Source organism: Chlorocebus sabaeus, chromosome 13 (genome assembly GCF_047675955.1).
Source record: "Chlorocebus sabaeus isolate Y175 chromosome 13, mChlSab1.0.hap1, whole genome shotgun sequence".
Taxonomy (NCBI): Eukaryota; Metazoa; Chordata; class Mammalia; order Primates; family Cercopithecidae; genus Chlorocebus; species Chlorocebus sabaeus.
Genome location: NC_132916.1, coordinates 9,398,924 through 9,413,817, shown reverse-complemented (window position 1 = coordinate 9,413,817; position 14,894 = coordinate 9,398,924). Strand labels below are relative to the sequence as shown.

Sequence of the window (14,894 nt, the reverse complement as noted above, 5' to 3'; positions counted from 1 at the left end):
GTCTCTTTCTTTATAGATGCTACCATCACTCAACAAACCATCTATTAAACGTCTGTGCAGCAGATGTCATCTTGGGCCTGGAGACGCAGGGGCGCAGAGGACACAGTCTGGTTGAAGAGGTTCTAGCCTCTGCAACTTTGCCCATGTGGCACCCTCTGCTGGAATATCCTTTACCACACCGTCCTGCTGTCCTGACAAACTCTGACCCATCTTCTGTGACTTTTCCAGGGAAGCCTGGACGCGTTTTATGTAAAGCTATAGAGTTGCTAAGCTTTGGTTTAGTATACTACTATAATTACGATACTCATTTTCCAGCAAATCTCCCCCCATGGCTCCCCTATGAGCCTCTGAAGGGAAATACACTTTTCTTTTCTTTTTCTTTTTTTTTTTTTTTGAGACGGAATTCGCTCTGTCGTTAGGCTGGAGTGCAGTGGTACAATCTCGGCTCACCACAAGCTCCACCTCCCGGGTTCAAGCGATTCTCCTGCCTCAGTCTCCTGAGTAGCTGGGATTACAGGTGTGAGCCACCACACCCAGCTAATTTTTGTATTTTTAGTAGAGACGGGGGTTTCACCATGTTGACCAAGCTTATCTCGATCTCTTGACCTCATGATCCACCCACCTCAGCCTCCCAAAGTACTGGGATTACAGGCATAAGCCACCGCGCCCTGCTGGGAAATATACTTTTCAATGCATTTTTCTAGAGAGTCCAGCAGCTGCTTGACCCACCCAAATGCTCAATTTAATGTCTGCTAATTGACATTGTTTGCAGACACAGTTCCCTTGATATTTGGACATCTATGGTTTAGGTCATCTCTAACTTTCTTTTTCCTATTTTTCTGAATCCAATATTAAGGTTTTAGTAATTTAAAAACATTTAATTTGGGCTACCTCAATCTTTAACAGCACGGCTGGAGGGTTCCTCTTGACAGAAGAATGAATGAGATTAGAGGGAGGATCAGGTGCCTAGATGGCTTGAGGTTAAGCAATGCTCTTCTTTCCCTTACAGCTATACAGCTACTGTTTCCAAATAAATACTGTAGATGCCAGAGTGTATCTTCGTGGAAGCCTCTGCCATGTTTCTGCAGTCTCAGAGCATATGGATGTAAATTGCTAGACTGACTCTGTTTCCCAGAGCCTCAGGTGTCCCTGCCTCCACTACAGCAGTCCTAAAGCAGGGGTCTCTGGGCCATTATTGCTTCTGCTATCAGTACCTGGTAAGCTCGCATTTGTATGTCCCTGAGCCAAAATAAAATCAACAGAAGGAGCATTTGCTGCCTGGGCTATGGAAATGGCAACTCAGTCCTAAATCCACTCATATGCTCATGACTGGCAATTTAGGAGCAGATAAGAAGACCCAAATTCACCAGTTCTATTTATTTAGTTATGCTAATATTGGATCAACTCATCTGTAGAATTCCATATAGGGATACACTTATCCTCTGATTTTAGAGCATTCAGATCTTTAACATTTTGTACTGTAAAATCAAAATGTTCTGGGATTTCTATGTCTGTTTACTAGGTTCCTATCAGTAAAATGACTAAAGGATTTACGTGCAAAGATATGGGGTTTAAACCCTTGTTGACATCTACATTGAGAGAAATATAATGAGCAAATTCATCTACTGTGATGACGTTTTTACTCTTTTTCCCTGAAGGCTTGGTTGATCCTAATTAACAAATAAAATAAAATGTATTTGCATTTTCCTAAGACTGAGATAGCACCTTAGAGAGTGAGGCTCAGTCAACACATTCTTTACTTAATGAGGACTGAAACACCAGTGAGCATAGGGCATGATGCTGCTAAAAGGCAATGATATCCTTACATAATGTGATCTTTCTGTACATGCCACTGGTGAAAATAGAGGTATTCTCACCAGAGATTCTAAACTAGGGCATTAAAGAAATTGAAGTAGAGTTAGTATTGATTTCTCTGATTTAGAGACTGTTAAGTTGTTTTATTTCCCCTCTAAGGACTCTCTTGAAAACGCTCACATGCCTTATCCCTGTTCCATATCTGCCCAGGGAAAAGCTATTTTGGACATGCCCCAAATGGCCATTAGGAAGTCTACAGTGCCCCAGGAGGGGAGTCATTCTGGGAGAAGCCAGGGCCCTATTCCCATGGCTGTCAGCTACCAGTCTGCTCCTTGCTTTTTCAGAATGGAACTCTCCATGATCTCCAGGAAACAGCTCCAGTCCCCCACCGTGTCCGGAGCCCTGCTTGGAGGAATGAGTAGGGCATTCTGTACCTGAGTAGTTATTCCTGAGGCTTCAAATAGGGCACTGCACTCCCCTTCATGGTACGCTTCTTTACACTCCCGGCAGAAGGCAAACTGCAAAAGAACACATATCCATTAATTAGGGGCATTAGGTTGCATTTGGCAATAACACATTTTTCCTTTTCCAAACTCATTATATTCATTCCTTTGGCTTGTGCGATAGTTTCTGTATCAAATTACTTTCTTTTGTAAGGAGAAATCAAGTTATATTTTGATGAGATTGTTCACTCTTTACTCAAGAGTGTTCCAAGCACCATAGCAGGGCTACAGAGATGACGGGTTACATTTCCTTCCCTCAAGGTGTTTCCACTCTAGTGGAAGACACAGTGATATGGTTTACTGCGTCCCCACCCAAATCTCATCTTGAACTGTAGTTCCCATAATCCACGTGTGTCATGGGAAAGACCTGGTGGGAGGTAATTGAATCATGGGGATGGTTTCCCTCATGCTGTTCTCGTGATAGTGAGTGAGTTCTCACGAGATCTGATGGTTTCACAATGGGCTTTCCCCTTCGCTTGGCTCTCATTCTTCTTCTTCCTGCCACCATGTGAAGAAGGATGTGTTTGCTTCCCCTTCCACCAGGATTATGAGTTTCCTGAGGCCTACTCAGCCCTGCGGAACTGTGAGTCAACTGAACCTCTTTCCTTTATAAATTATCCAGTCTCGGGTGTGTCCTTATAGCAGTGTAAGAACAGACTAATACACACAATAATGCAAATAGATACCCACAGCAAAGTTTAACTGGTATTAGAATGTAAGGAAAAAAACTTCATTCAAGACATTCACATTCAATATTTGTTTGCATTCACAGAAGATTTATACGCCCATGTCAGTGGACTTACTTTTGTATTGAAAGCCTATTATGGAAATTTGTAAATGGTCAGCTATGGGCTGAACTGTGGCCCCTCATAATTGATAGGTGGGAGCAGGACCTCAGAAAGTAACTATATTTGGAGATAGCGCCTTTAAAGTGGTAAAGGGAAGACGAGGTTGTTAGGGGAGGCCTTATTCAATCTGACTGGTGTCCTTGCAGGAAGAGGAGACTAGGACAGAGACATACGGACTGAGAGATGATAAGCAGCATTCACCGTGGGCCTGAAGACGCCCAAAGGACCAATGCCCTCTACCTGGCATTTTACAAAGAAGAAAGCTGGAAGAGTGAATGCCAGCCAGGCTCGTTCAGGGCTGTCTGTCTGGGATCCATGGACCTCTCCAGAAAGCATGTCCCATTCTCATCGCCACCAGCCACGCTCTGAAGTTGCTGTCACGGGTGAGTTGTGGGTCAGCAGTGGAACACACTGGACTGGAGTTGTCCTCCCATCCCCTGCCACCTGAAACACCTTGGGAAAGCCATCTTGGTTTCTGTGCCTTGGTTTCCCCCTCAGAAATGCCAGGATAACAGTGATAGCTGTCTTATATGACCCTTGGGAGAGGCAGTGAGATAGCACATGCTGAGTGACTGCAAACACAGCATACAATGTGTTCTAAACTTTAAGGAGATGAGGCCAGTCAGGGACTATTTTGCCCCTACTCCATTTTGGAGGAAGGAGTTTCCTCACCAGAAAACTGGTTTCTTTCAATGCAAATTGCTTAATAAGTTGTGGGTAACACCTTCCACAGCAGAAACTGTATTCAGAGGAGGCATTTCAGCAGAGAAAAGAGTGCCATCCACAAGTATGGTGTGTGGATGATGGTGGTGGTCTTGGAGCATAGAGGCAAACTGACAGTATCCTCTTTCCCTGGAGAGGTGGGCTTTATGTCTCTTCTGCTGACAGCCAGATGTGTTGAGTACTTGACTACTAGAATATGGTAGAAATGATGGCGTACCACTTTCTAGGTCCAGGCCTCAAGAAACCAGAAGCTTCCATTTCCTGTTGGGACACTTGCTCTTGAAGCCCAGCTGCCATATGGTAAGGAAGCTCAACAGCCCACGAGAGGCCCACATGGAGAAGAACTGCGATAATTTTATAGAGAAATAATCTCTTCAGAGATATGCCACAATTGATCTTCAAGTCATCATTTTTAGCATATTATATTCTTATTTCTTCTCATAGCAGAGAGACTGAACTCAAATTAAGTGAAATGTAAACTTTATTTAAAGGTTGGTGGGAGAGCGTGTGTGCGTCCGAATGTCCTCACACAAATCACCAGCATTACCTGGTTTCAGCTTCTGACATCTTATTTTCTCTGAACTAAAAGCGAATTCACTGAATAGTGAGTTGGGTTGTAGGATTTTCTATTTTTAAAAACATGTATCTGTTAATACTTGGGTCTGCCTCACACTCATTCCTCTGCTCTTACATGCTTTGTTGGAAAAATGTGGACGGAAGGCCCAATCAGGGACAACTGGCGATGGGGTCTCAGCCCACTGCTTTCTAGAGAAGCAAATCTGATCCACTGGCGTGAAAGCGAAAATGCTTCACATCTTATTAGCTCGTGGATGAGATATAAAATCAGTTTCATGGTAGAGGAACACCCTGGAGGTTGATCAGTTTGTCAGAATAAATAGGCCTTTCCTGACACAAAGACATTAAATTCCCTTTCACACCAGTACTACAAAGAATGGACTATTGAGAAATAACAGAAAGGGAAGAGTGTATCAAATGAAAGCCTCCCCATTTTAGCATGGCAAAAGGCAAGCAAATGCTGCAGGAATATTCCGGTGATGACTTCACAGGAACGCACTGGCTAATTTGCTGCTATTCAAAGTATAATTTAAATTTAGATCTATCATGCAGTGGTCCTTCCCAATTAAGTAACATGAACCTGTCTCATGTGCAATGGGGAAACGTCTAGAAGGTCTGATTTGATATTGAAAATGTTTGGGTTTTCAATTACATTATCCAGAACTCAAGACTCTTAACCTTCAGTTCTCAGGCTACACACCAGCATGCCCTGCGGTACCCTAACAAACTCACAGGGGTGCCCTGGGATATTCTAGAATTTGAAGTAAAACATAGTGTGGCTGATGAATACTATGTGATTTATTAACTCAAGGTAGTTCCCAGTGTTAATGTAGATGGTGCCACTTTCCTTTTGGTGACATTGTATCTTTGCAAAGTTGGATTTTTGGAAGTTACCAGGATAGAAAACAAGTGCCATGTGAACATCCATTTGGAACAAATATGTGATTGATTGATTGATTGATTGAAACAGAGTCTCGCTCTGTTGCCCAGGCTGGAGTGCAGTGGCACTATCTCGGCTCCCTGCAACCTCTTGCCTCCCAGGTTCAAGCAATTCTCCTGTCTCAGCCTCTCAAGTAGCTGGGACTATAGGCATCTGCCACCACACCCGGCCAATTTTTGTATTTTTAGTAAAGATGGGATTTCACCGTGTTGGTCAGGTTGGTCTCAAACTCCTGACCTCAGGTGATCCGTCTGCCTCGGCCTTCCAAAGTGCTGGGATTACAGGCATGAGCCACTGCACCTGGCCAAGATGTGATTATTTTTAAGAATAAAATACAGCTATTTTTTTCCTTCCATTTATGTGAATTATCATTTCAGGTAAGTATTAAGTTGTTATGACATTAATTGTATTATGCTCTGTGATACAAAATCTTTCATAGCCACAACTGTTAGGCATTTCTTTTGGCCTAGAAATACCGTGAAAAATGTACTGAGCTGCTAAGGGCATGGCGAACAGAATTCTGGGGAACTCTGGGTGAGGCAGATACAAAACTCCTTCTTGAGACAGTGTTCCGGCCAGTTTGCAAACATTTCCCGTGGCATAGCTGTTTCTAGAGAAAAAGCTTGTCGGGGAAGAAAGCTGACCTAGCTCCAACATTTTCACATCCATTCTGCTGAGCTGCATGTCTCATATCTGGGGCGCCTGGATCCATCTTTAACCAACCATGTAGAAGGCTGAAATTTACCCGGGGATTTGCTCTTACTTAAAAATGGTCTCACATTTGCTGAGGCTCCCTTAAGCTGCATGATACCTCTCCAAACCTTATGAGTAAACATTAGCCAAATGGAAGTTAGTATACCAGCAAACATGGAGTATTGCTTGTATCATATACATTTTCAGGATTATCTTCTCTTGTGGTGGATCTAACAAATGCCACCCATTTCTGTAGAGTTTTTTTTTTTTTTTTTTGAGAAATTTTAAATGTCTTTAAACAATTATAAAAGTAATACATACTTCTTTCTTTCTTTCTTTCTTTTTGTTTTTGAGATGGAGTCTCGCTCTGTTGCCTAGGCTGGAGTGCAGTGGCGCGATCTTGGCTCACTGCAAACTCTGCCTCCTGGGTTCACGCCATTCTCCTGCCTCAGCCTCCCGAGTAGCTGGAACTACAGGTGCCTGCCACCACGCCCGGCTAATTTTTTTGTATTTTTAGTAGAGACAGGGTTTCACCGTGTTAGCTAGGATGGTCTCGATCTCCTGACCTCGTGATCTGCCCGCCTCAGCCTCCCAAAGTGCTGGGATTACAGGCATGAGCCACTGCGCCTGGCCTACATACTTATTTCATTGGCTCTTTAAAGTCTATTCCTTTATAGATTTGATTAGAAGGCAATCAAATACATGGACTGTATTACAGTTCCTGTGATGAGAGTTTTATGTATCAACTTGGCTAGGCTACGGTCATCAGTTACTCAAGCAGACACTAAGCTAGGTGTTCCTGTGAAGGTATCTTGTAGATGTGATTAGGATCTATAATCAATTGATTTTAAGTAAGAGAGATTATCCTAGATAATCTGAAGGGAGCTGATGCAATCTGTGGAAGGGCCTAAGAGCACAACTGAGGCTTCCCTGAGGAAGGAGAGATTTCACCTGTGGACAGCAGCATCAGGTTGTGCCCAAGAGTTCCAGCCTGCCCTTCCTGATGGCCCCCTTGTGGATTTAGGAGGTGCCTACGCAGCCCTGAAACCATGTAAGCCACTTCCTTCCTGTAAATCTCTCCATATATATGTGTATATACACACATGTAGATACAATGTGTGCCTGCATGTATACATGTAGGGATCTACACATACATATGCATATATGTGTGTATGTGTATATATATTTGATATAAGCATCCTGCTGGTCTGGTCTCTCTGGTGAAGCTCTGGCAGATAAAGCTTCTATAGAAAAAATTTATTTTAATAGAGATGGGGTTTCACCATCTTGGCCAAGCTGGTCTCGAACTCCTGACCTCGCGATCAGCCTGCTTTGGCCTCCCAAAGTGCTAGGATTACAGGTGTGAGCTACCAATATAAAAATTGGCTGGGCATGGTGGCAGGCACCTGTAATCCCAGCTACTTGGGAGGCTGAGGCAGGAGAATCGTTTGAACCCAGGACGCAGAGGTTGCAGTGAGCCGAGATTACACCATTGCACTCCAGCCTTGACAGGGCGAGACTCTGTCTCCAAAAAAATTTAACAAGGTGACTTCATTCCCAATCTTTTGCAAAAGAACTGACGTAATGAAAACTATTTAAACTTTCCCTGTTATTTGCAAAATTATAGTTCAAACCTCTCTCTCTCTCTCTCTCTGTAAGTATATATATATATATATATATATGTATTTTAAATTCCAGGTAGCCATATGGCAAATCCCTCTCAGAATTCAACACCAGGAGAAAGTTCACCACTTCCAATAGTGTGGTGGTTTCCTTTTATTTGGCAATGAATGTGGTTATCTAATACATTCTCCTTGGTATGTTTTCAAGCTTAAGAGCTTGGTGCCACCGATGACTCTAGTCATCAGCTTATCCTAAATGCCTAAAAGGAGGTATAGAATTAAAAAAAATACTATTTAATAAAGGCTAAATTCAATAAGTCTGTTTTTTTTCTATTGCATAGTAGCTGAACTATTCTTAACACTGAAGTAATATTTTTGCCTTGCAACTAATATATGTTGAGTATTTACTTTTAGGATGAGTAAAATCTTGGCCCTAGGCAACATATAAAAGAATAGCATATTGCAATCTCTGAAATCATGTACTAGGTCTTTATGTGTTTAAATACCAGATATAGATTAGTGTTTAGAAGCGAACCCTTTGAAGTAGGGAGACCCAGAGTCTGAGGCCTCCTGGATCATTTATTATCTGTGTGATCCTAACATCTCTTTGCTTGAGCTTCTTTGCATCTACAAAGAAGAAATAATAAGGTAATGAATATTTAACACAGTTTCTGGTACACAGTAAACACAACAACACAACAAATAGTTTTCTCCATGAGGCTATGATGTTTAACAAGTGGTAAGTGTCTGTAGAAAAATAAGAGGGTAGTAAGTGCCTTGTTAATTAAAGCAATTCTCAGTATACTGTTAATAATGACTATTATGTGAATCTCAGGTGAAACTGACACCTCCCCAGAAATGCCATGCTTGTAAACTACTCATAAGACTGCTGTCTAGAAAGGGATGAGGCCTCTCTTTGCTGGTATACATGCTGAGGTAAGTTACTGCCAGCCCCCTTAGACACTCCGTACTACCAGAGAGCTATGTGAATGGCCCATCATGTCACTCATTCAATATCATGTCAGTGCAGTAGTCATTTGATTGATGTTTGAGTTTGATTTCCCATATTTCCATAATGAACACATTCAAAAGGGGCTGTACGTGTACTTTCTCTTTGGAAGCATGAAAAGGCAGCAAATGAACAGCTTCTAATGCAATCGGAATATTCCAGTGGCTGCTGATCAATCAGGTTGAGAGCTAGTAGGTACCTACAAGCAATGGCCCTTAAAATAAGGTTTGGATCCTTAAAGTTGAATGATCTCTCTCTGAAAGCCAAGATTTCTTTGTGCCTGTTTTCTATCATGGCTGCATCTATTATAAAAGCATTCTATTATGTGCCATTTATTTTTCGTCCACAGCTCTGAAATTCTGTGTTAAAAGAATAGGAGAGAATCAAATACCATCTTAGGACCCCTTACTAGAGTCAAGGGAATCATCAAAGGCATGAAGCACACATTTGTACTTCTTTGGGAATAGATGAAATATTTTTCTTTTTGGTGTGTAGCTTTCCAGAAGATGGCAGCAGAGATATGTAAGTCCAGTCTCCATGTGTTAAAAGGAATATATCAAAAGAAGAAATCTCCCTACGAGTGACCAGCCGCTGATATATGCAAAACTCGTTCTGACAAGACAGTGCCACAGAACAGAGATGGTGTTAGATTATAATGCATTAAAACACAATTTTGCAAAGAAGAAAGTAAGGTTATTTCCTTTCAAGTACACAACATCTTAAAATCACAGACTCTCGTGGTGTGAGGCAATCTTAAACTGTGCTAAGCTCCAAATGCAAACAGACGTAGACAATGTTCTATGTGTGGTCTCCAAAGGGCTAAAAAGAATGAATTTTCAGAAGGCTGGATATGGCTCTGTAGAGTAGCCACGTTCCTTTGTCTTTCACGAATGCTGTACTAATCCCCAAGGGTATTAAACAATGCCAATTAGTTTCCCACAAAATACTGTGACCTCTAACACCCCACAGCCCTAGGCTTAGTTTTGTTTTAGGTTTGCTCTTTGAACAGGCCCTTACTTTCTTTGGTTCAATTTCCATTCATACAAGCTCTTAAAAGATCCCCGAAACCCCTTTTCTTACACCATCATCTATCTCATCAAGCGCATGCATGTAACCATCCCATCTTTCAGTCGTGCAGTCTGCACTGACCCACTCGCTGTGAGTACTGTCTAGCAGGAAATTTTATTACTACCTGTCTCAGAGCTAGGGCCCCTCAGAGAGGATGAGTTCATGCCACGAGGAGAAAAGACCCACTCAGCTTCCTTTCAACAGGCTGAGCTCAGCACCTCACATTAAAAGATACATGATAAGGTGGTGTTCCTGGTGGTGGTTCTCCTGGGAATGAACTATCCAGTCTATAATGATGGACAAAGACGTTTATTATGTTTACTTCCTATTCCAAAATAGTTTTGATTTTTTTACCATAACTTACAGGGAAAATAAACTTAAAAATGTTTATTGGCCATTTATTCTTTTCTTTAAGAGAGTTACTGACATATAATTTGCAGAGTCATGGGTTTTTAAAAAGTCGGTATTTTTTTTTTTTTGAGACGGAGTCTCACTCTGTCGCCCAGGCTGGAGTGCAGTGGCCGGATCTCAGCTCACTGCAAGCTCCGCCTCCCGGGTTCATGCCATTGTCTTGCCTCAGCCTCCCGAGTAGCTGGGACTACAGGTGCCCGCCACCATGCCCAGTTAATTTTTTGTATTTTTTAGTAGAGACGGGGTTTCACCGTGTTAGCCAGGATGGTCTCGATCTCCTGACCTCGTGATCCGCCCATCTCGGCCTCCCAAAGTGCTGGGATTACAGGCTTGAGCCACCGCACCCGGCCAAAAGTAGGTATTTTTTGAATGCAAAATATGTGCAGGTAGCACAAATTCAAAAGGTACATAGTGAAAAATGTCTCCTTTCCTCCTTGGTCAGCTCCATAGCTTCCCAGAGACAAACACTGTCACCTGTTTGCATAGGTGTTGTTCCAGAAATAGGTCATGCACTCAATCATCAATTTATGCTATTTTTAAACAAAAATAGCCTATAAAACATCGTATAATGTGCTGTACTCTGCTCGTTAGTTTTTCATTTAATGCATCTTACAGATGGCTCTCTATTAATACACAGAGAGCTGCTCCATTCTTCCCGAACAGCCACACAACATTCCAGTGGATAGATGTGCCTTCATTCATTTCACCAGCCCCTCCGATAAGCGTTTAGGTCCTTCCAATATTTTGCCCTCACAAACAAAGCTGCAGGGAATGTCCTGCTCTTCAGGTCATTTCACACATGTGAAAGGAAATCTGTAGCAGAAATTTCTAGACATGAAATGGCTGGGTCCAAGGGCATTTGGACTTTCCATTTTGATTGCTTTCGCGAGCCTTGTCAGTCACAGGCTTAGCAACAAGGTGTGTGGAAGCTGCTTCCCCAACACGCCGTGGTCTCAACGACTGCCTTTGTCAAGCTGCATTAAAAGAATATCAAATACATCCCAGCACTTTTGCTAAGACCTTCTTTATACATGTTGTGTCGCCACAGAGATGTGTTCCTAGCCAAAGCAATTACTCCGAGCCACGTTTAAGTCTTGTCTACACAGCTAAAGCCGGGTCAGGAGTGGCCTGTGGTCAGGCCCACTGTGACCTTCCTCAGCTCAACACACATGGAGCTGGTCATCTCATTCTCATGGGCCTGAATCTGGCCTGCCTGCCAGGAAAGGACTTGAAATGAATCTAAGCTCAGTGGCTTTAAACAGAGACAGTCCACATACTGGAGGTCCAGGTTAGAGAGAAAGAAACAGCAGATGGGGGAACGGCAGCTTCCCTCACTTATGGCTGTGTCCTGAGCCTCAGCTTTGCAGACCTGGCTCTCAGTGTCACTTGCCAGGTGCCCTGACTGGAGCAGTCACCAGAGGACAGGGGAAGCTGGGGTGGGAGTGCTGTACGGTAGTGACTCTCGGTCCCTAATACCCCACTTCCTTTCTTACTCTCTCTTTACTGTAACCATTTCTGAAAACAATTCCTATGGGGACAGTCCTTATCTTCCAAGGTCCCTGGCTCTTGCATTTATGTCATGGTTTACCTTGTTCCCAAAGGCTAAGGTAGGACCTGGCTGCAAGCTGGAACTCGTGTTCAATGATATTGTTCACACCATCCTGTTCATCTAAACAAACTTCTTGGTGGGTGAATTTTTATATCTGAGAATTCCTTTTACCATCCTGCAAGGCCTGTCCAATTTTGCTTTAAAATGGGCATGTCTCAGACGTTATGGAGCAGTTGGCTCCTCCTAGAACTGGAGCACTGGTCACAGAGTATCAAATTCAATGCCACTTTCAAATATTGCCATTCATTAGTAGGTCCATTCAAATATTGCCATTAATTAGTGAACATGTTTGAATATGGCCATTCATTAGTAAAATGCACAGCATATGTCTTCTATAATTTTTAACTGGTCTCTAATCCTTGTGACCTTATCATTTACAATCTGCAGCGAGGCACTAGACTCTGTAAAAATGATTACACTTCACCAGTAAAAATGTGAAATCCAAGCCATATGGCAATTTGAGCCCAATTTGTCCCATGTGCCTGTGGGCATCCTTATGCTCTCTAGCACAGCAGGGGAGGCAAAATGCTTCCCCTGAACACCTGGGCCTGCCCTGGGCAACTTGGGGCAAGGCCAGCTTTCGAAAGGGGCCCCACCATGTTTGGGGACACCGTGCCAGCACATCTTACAGACTTTTGTCTTTAGAGGTTTTGCAGCTCCTCAATGATCAATCAATCAATCAGTCAAAATGATATAGTAACCCTTTATTTTATGTTGAGCAGTCTCATAGGTGCCCTGTGGGTATACCTGTGCTGGCCCCTTTCCCCTGCAGCCTCAGCCAAAATGATCAAGGCACTCTTTCTTGCACGTACCTCTATTAAACAGTTTCACCTTCTATATGAAATGGTCTCCACCTATCTACTCTTCTAAATGGATAGGATTTGTATTTTATTCATCTTTGTCTTCCCAAGATACAGATGCTAGAACATAGTAGGTGATCGGTGTCTCTTTGTGGCAAGCCAGGTGCCGGAGTCAAGTAGCTTACAGCTAAGGTGGATGTTTATAAAGAACAAAAGAGCTGGAGGACAATTGTGTACTCCATGATACAATGTACACTCATGAGTTGAATTGAATATTCTTGTGTAAGACTCAAGGGTCCCATAGAAGAGATCCAGGTGGGTTGAGGTCGGTGGGCAAGAGCACGTGGAGATGGCATTTGTTTTTCTGTCCTTCACATTTGCCCCTTCAGGGAGCAGTTCTAACATCAAGCTTAATCGATCGCCTCTCTTCTAACAACTTCTTAGAATCTATTCCACCCTTCCCAACTCCTCTTTTAAGATGCACTTTGCCTATTGCATATTTCCATTTGGATAGGTTGCAGTCACCTCAAATTCAAGTCAATTCTAATTCCATGTGATTACCATGAAGTTGCAAGGACCTAACAGAGTAATGGGAATCATCAAACCTTTGCAGAATGAACAAGCATTAGTAGCTAGAAAAGCCTCAACTTCTGAGAAGCAGAAGAGGACAGCGCAGTGTTGAGGGAACCCAGCACTGAGAATGGAGAGGTCAGTCCCGAGTACAAGAGGAATAACTAAGACTTTCTGCCAGGGAAAGTACTTTAGCAACCTTGGAGGCCACAATCTTGGTCCAATGGTTCAATGGTTAGCTAGATTCCGAAGCTAAGGTCACAGGCATGATGGGGTGGAGAAGGCCTCACAACAGAGAGCTCTCAATCAGTTTGAAAACAGCAAAAGATGATGAAAAGAGAGAGAATGGAGATTCTAGCAACAGAAGGGGCAGGATGGCAGTGAAGTTCCAGAGAAATTCAGGGCCAGGGAGACACCCTCAAAGGTTTATGGCTTTCAGTGGAGGAGGACTAAGTTTTGCAGCAAAACCCTGGGAGAGTCACATTGATGAGAAAGTTTTGTCAAGAAGATGACACCCGTGCCCTTGGTCTTCCTAACAGAGCACCATAGCAGCTCAGAATCTTCTGGAGTCTAGTGAGAGAGGAGAGTCACAGATAGAGAGGAGGTTGAAACAGTTACTGTCAGTTGGAGCATCCATGAGACATGAATTGAAGGAGCGCCCACCCATGTTCATAACTAAATTCACATCACAGCACTGGCTCTAGTTAGTTCCCTAGAATGTGGTTCCCAGACCAGCAGCATCAGCATCACCCAGGAGTATGTCAGAAAACCCGAATCTCAGGCCCCACCCAAGAAATACTAGACCAGAATCTTTCATTTTACCAGGATCCCTGAGTGACTTGTATGCACCATGTAGAGACCCTGTTCTAGCTCATTCATTCAACCAAAAGTTCCTGAGTGTACGCCATGCATTGCTGGGACCTGCAAAGATGTAGAACGTACGCAATTTCCAGTTTCAGAGGGGTCACAATTCACCTCTCCCTTGCTCTACCCAACCCTCCCTCCATTCCACAAGTACTCATAAATCATGTGCTGTATGTGAATGGTAAGGCACTGGCCATTCTTCCTGGTCTCACAGAGTTCATGGTCAGCTATGTCCTGGTTATATAGTGGATGCGTGGTTCCATGGGAGCAGAGTGTTGAACCTGGGAGGTGCAGGTTGCAGTGAGGAGATAGGAGTGAGGAGGTTACAGACAGGAGACAGGGAAATATTGGGTAGAAGAGGGCAGTTCCCCAGCAAAGGCCCCACCCTCAAGCCTGGAAACTCATGGCCCTAAATAGGAACAGGCATTCCTGTTTTCACACCCAAATGCTGACTTTTGGCCTGCCATGCCCCCCATATTCTGTCCCCATATAAACTCCAAACCCTAGGCTCCACGAGCAGAAGAACAGCAGAGAAAGAGAGAAGAGAAGGAATAGCTGAATGTTGAGAGGAGTTCTGCTGCAGACAGAGAAGAGATTGGCTGCTGGATGGCCAAACTCCAGGGGAAGATCATCTTTCCACTCCATCCCCTTTCCAGCTCCCCATCCATCACACTGAGAGCCACATCCACCACTCAGTAAAACCCTGAATTCACCATCCTTCAAGTCCATGTGTGACCTGATTTTTCCAGACACCAGACAAGAATTCGGAATATGGAAAGCTGCCACACTGGCCCTCTGCCCTTGCAAAAACACAGAGAGTCCGCTGCGCTGTTTAACACTTAA

General features: G+C 43.4%; 1 protein-coding gene across 5 annotated transcripts in view; it reads right to left on the bottom strand.

Moving 5' to 3' along the window:
• The window catches only part of PRKN (parkin RBR E3 ubiquitin protein ligase), a 1,397,785-nt gene that overhangs the window by 36,481 nt on the left and 1,346,410 nt on the right, over nt 1–14,894 (bottom strand). For all 5 annotated transcript variants that reach the window (XM_073022292.1, XM_073022290.1, XM_073022291.1 and 2 more), the window contains one exon: nt 2,250–2,333. In XM_073022292.1, coding sequence (XP_072878393.1) covers nt 2,250–2,333 — 84 coding nt within the window. The remainder of the gene's footprint in view (nt 1–2,249; nt 2,334–14,894) is intronic.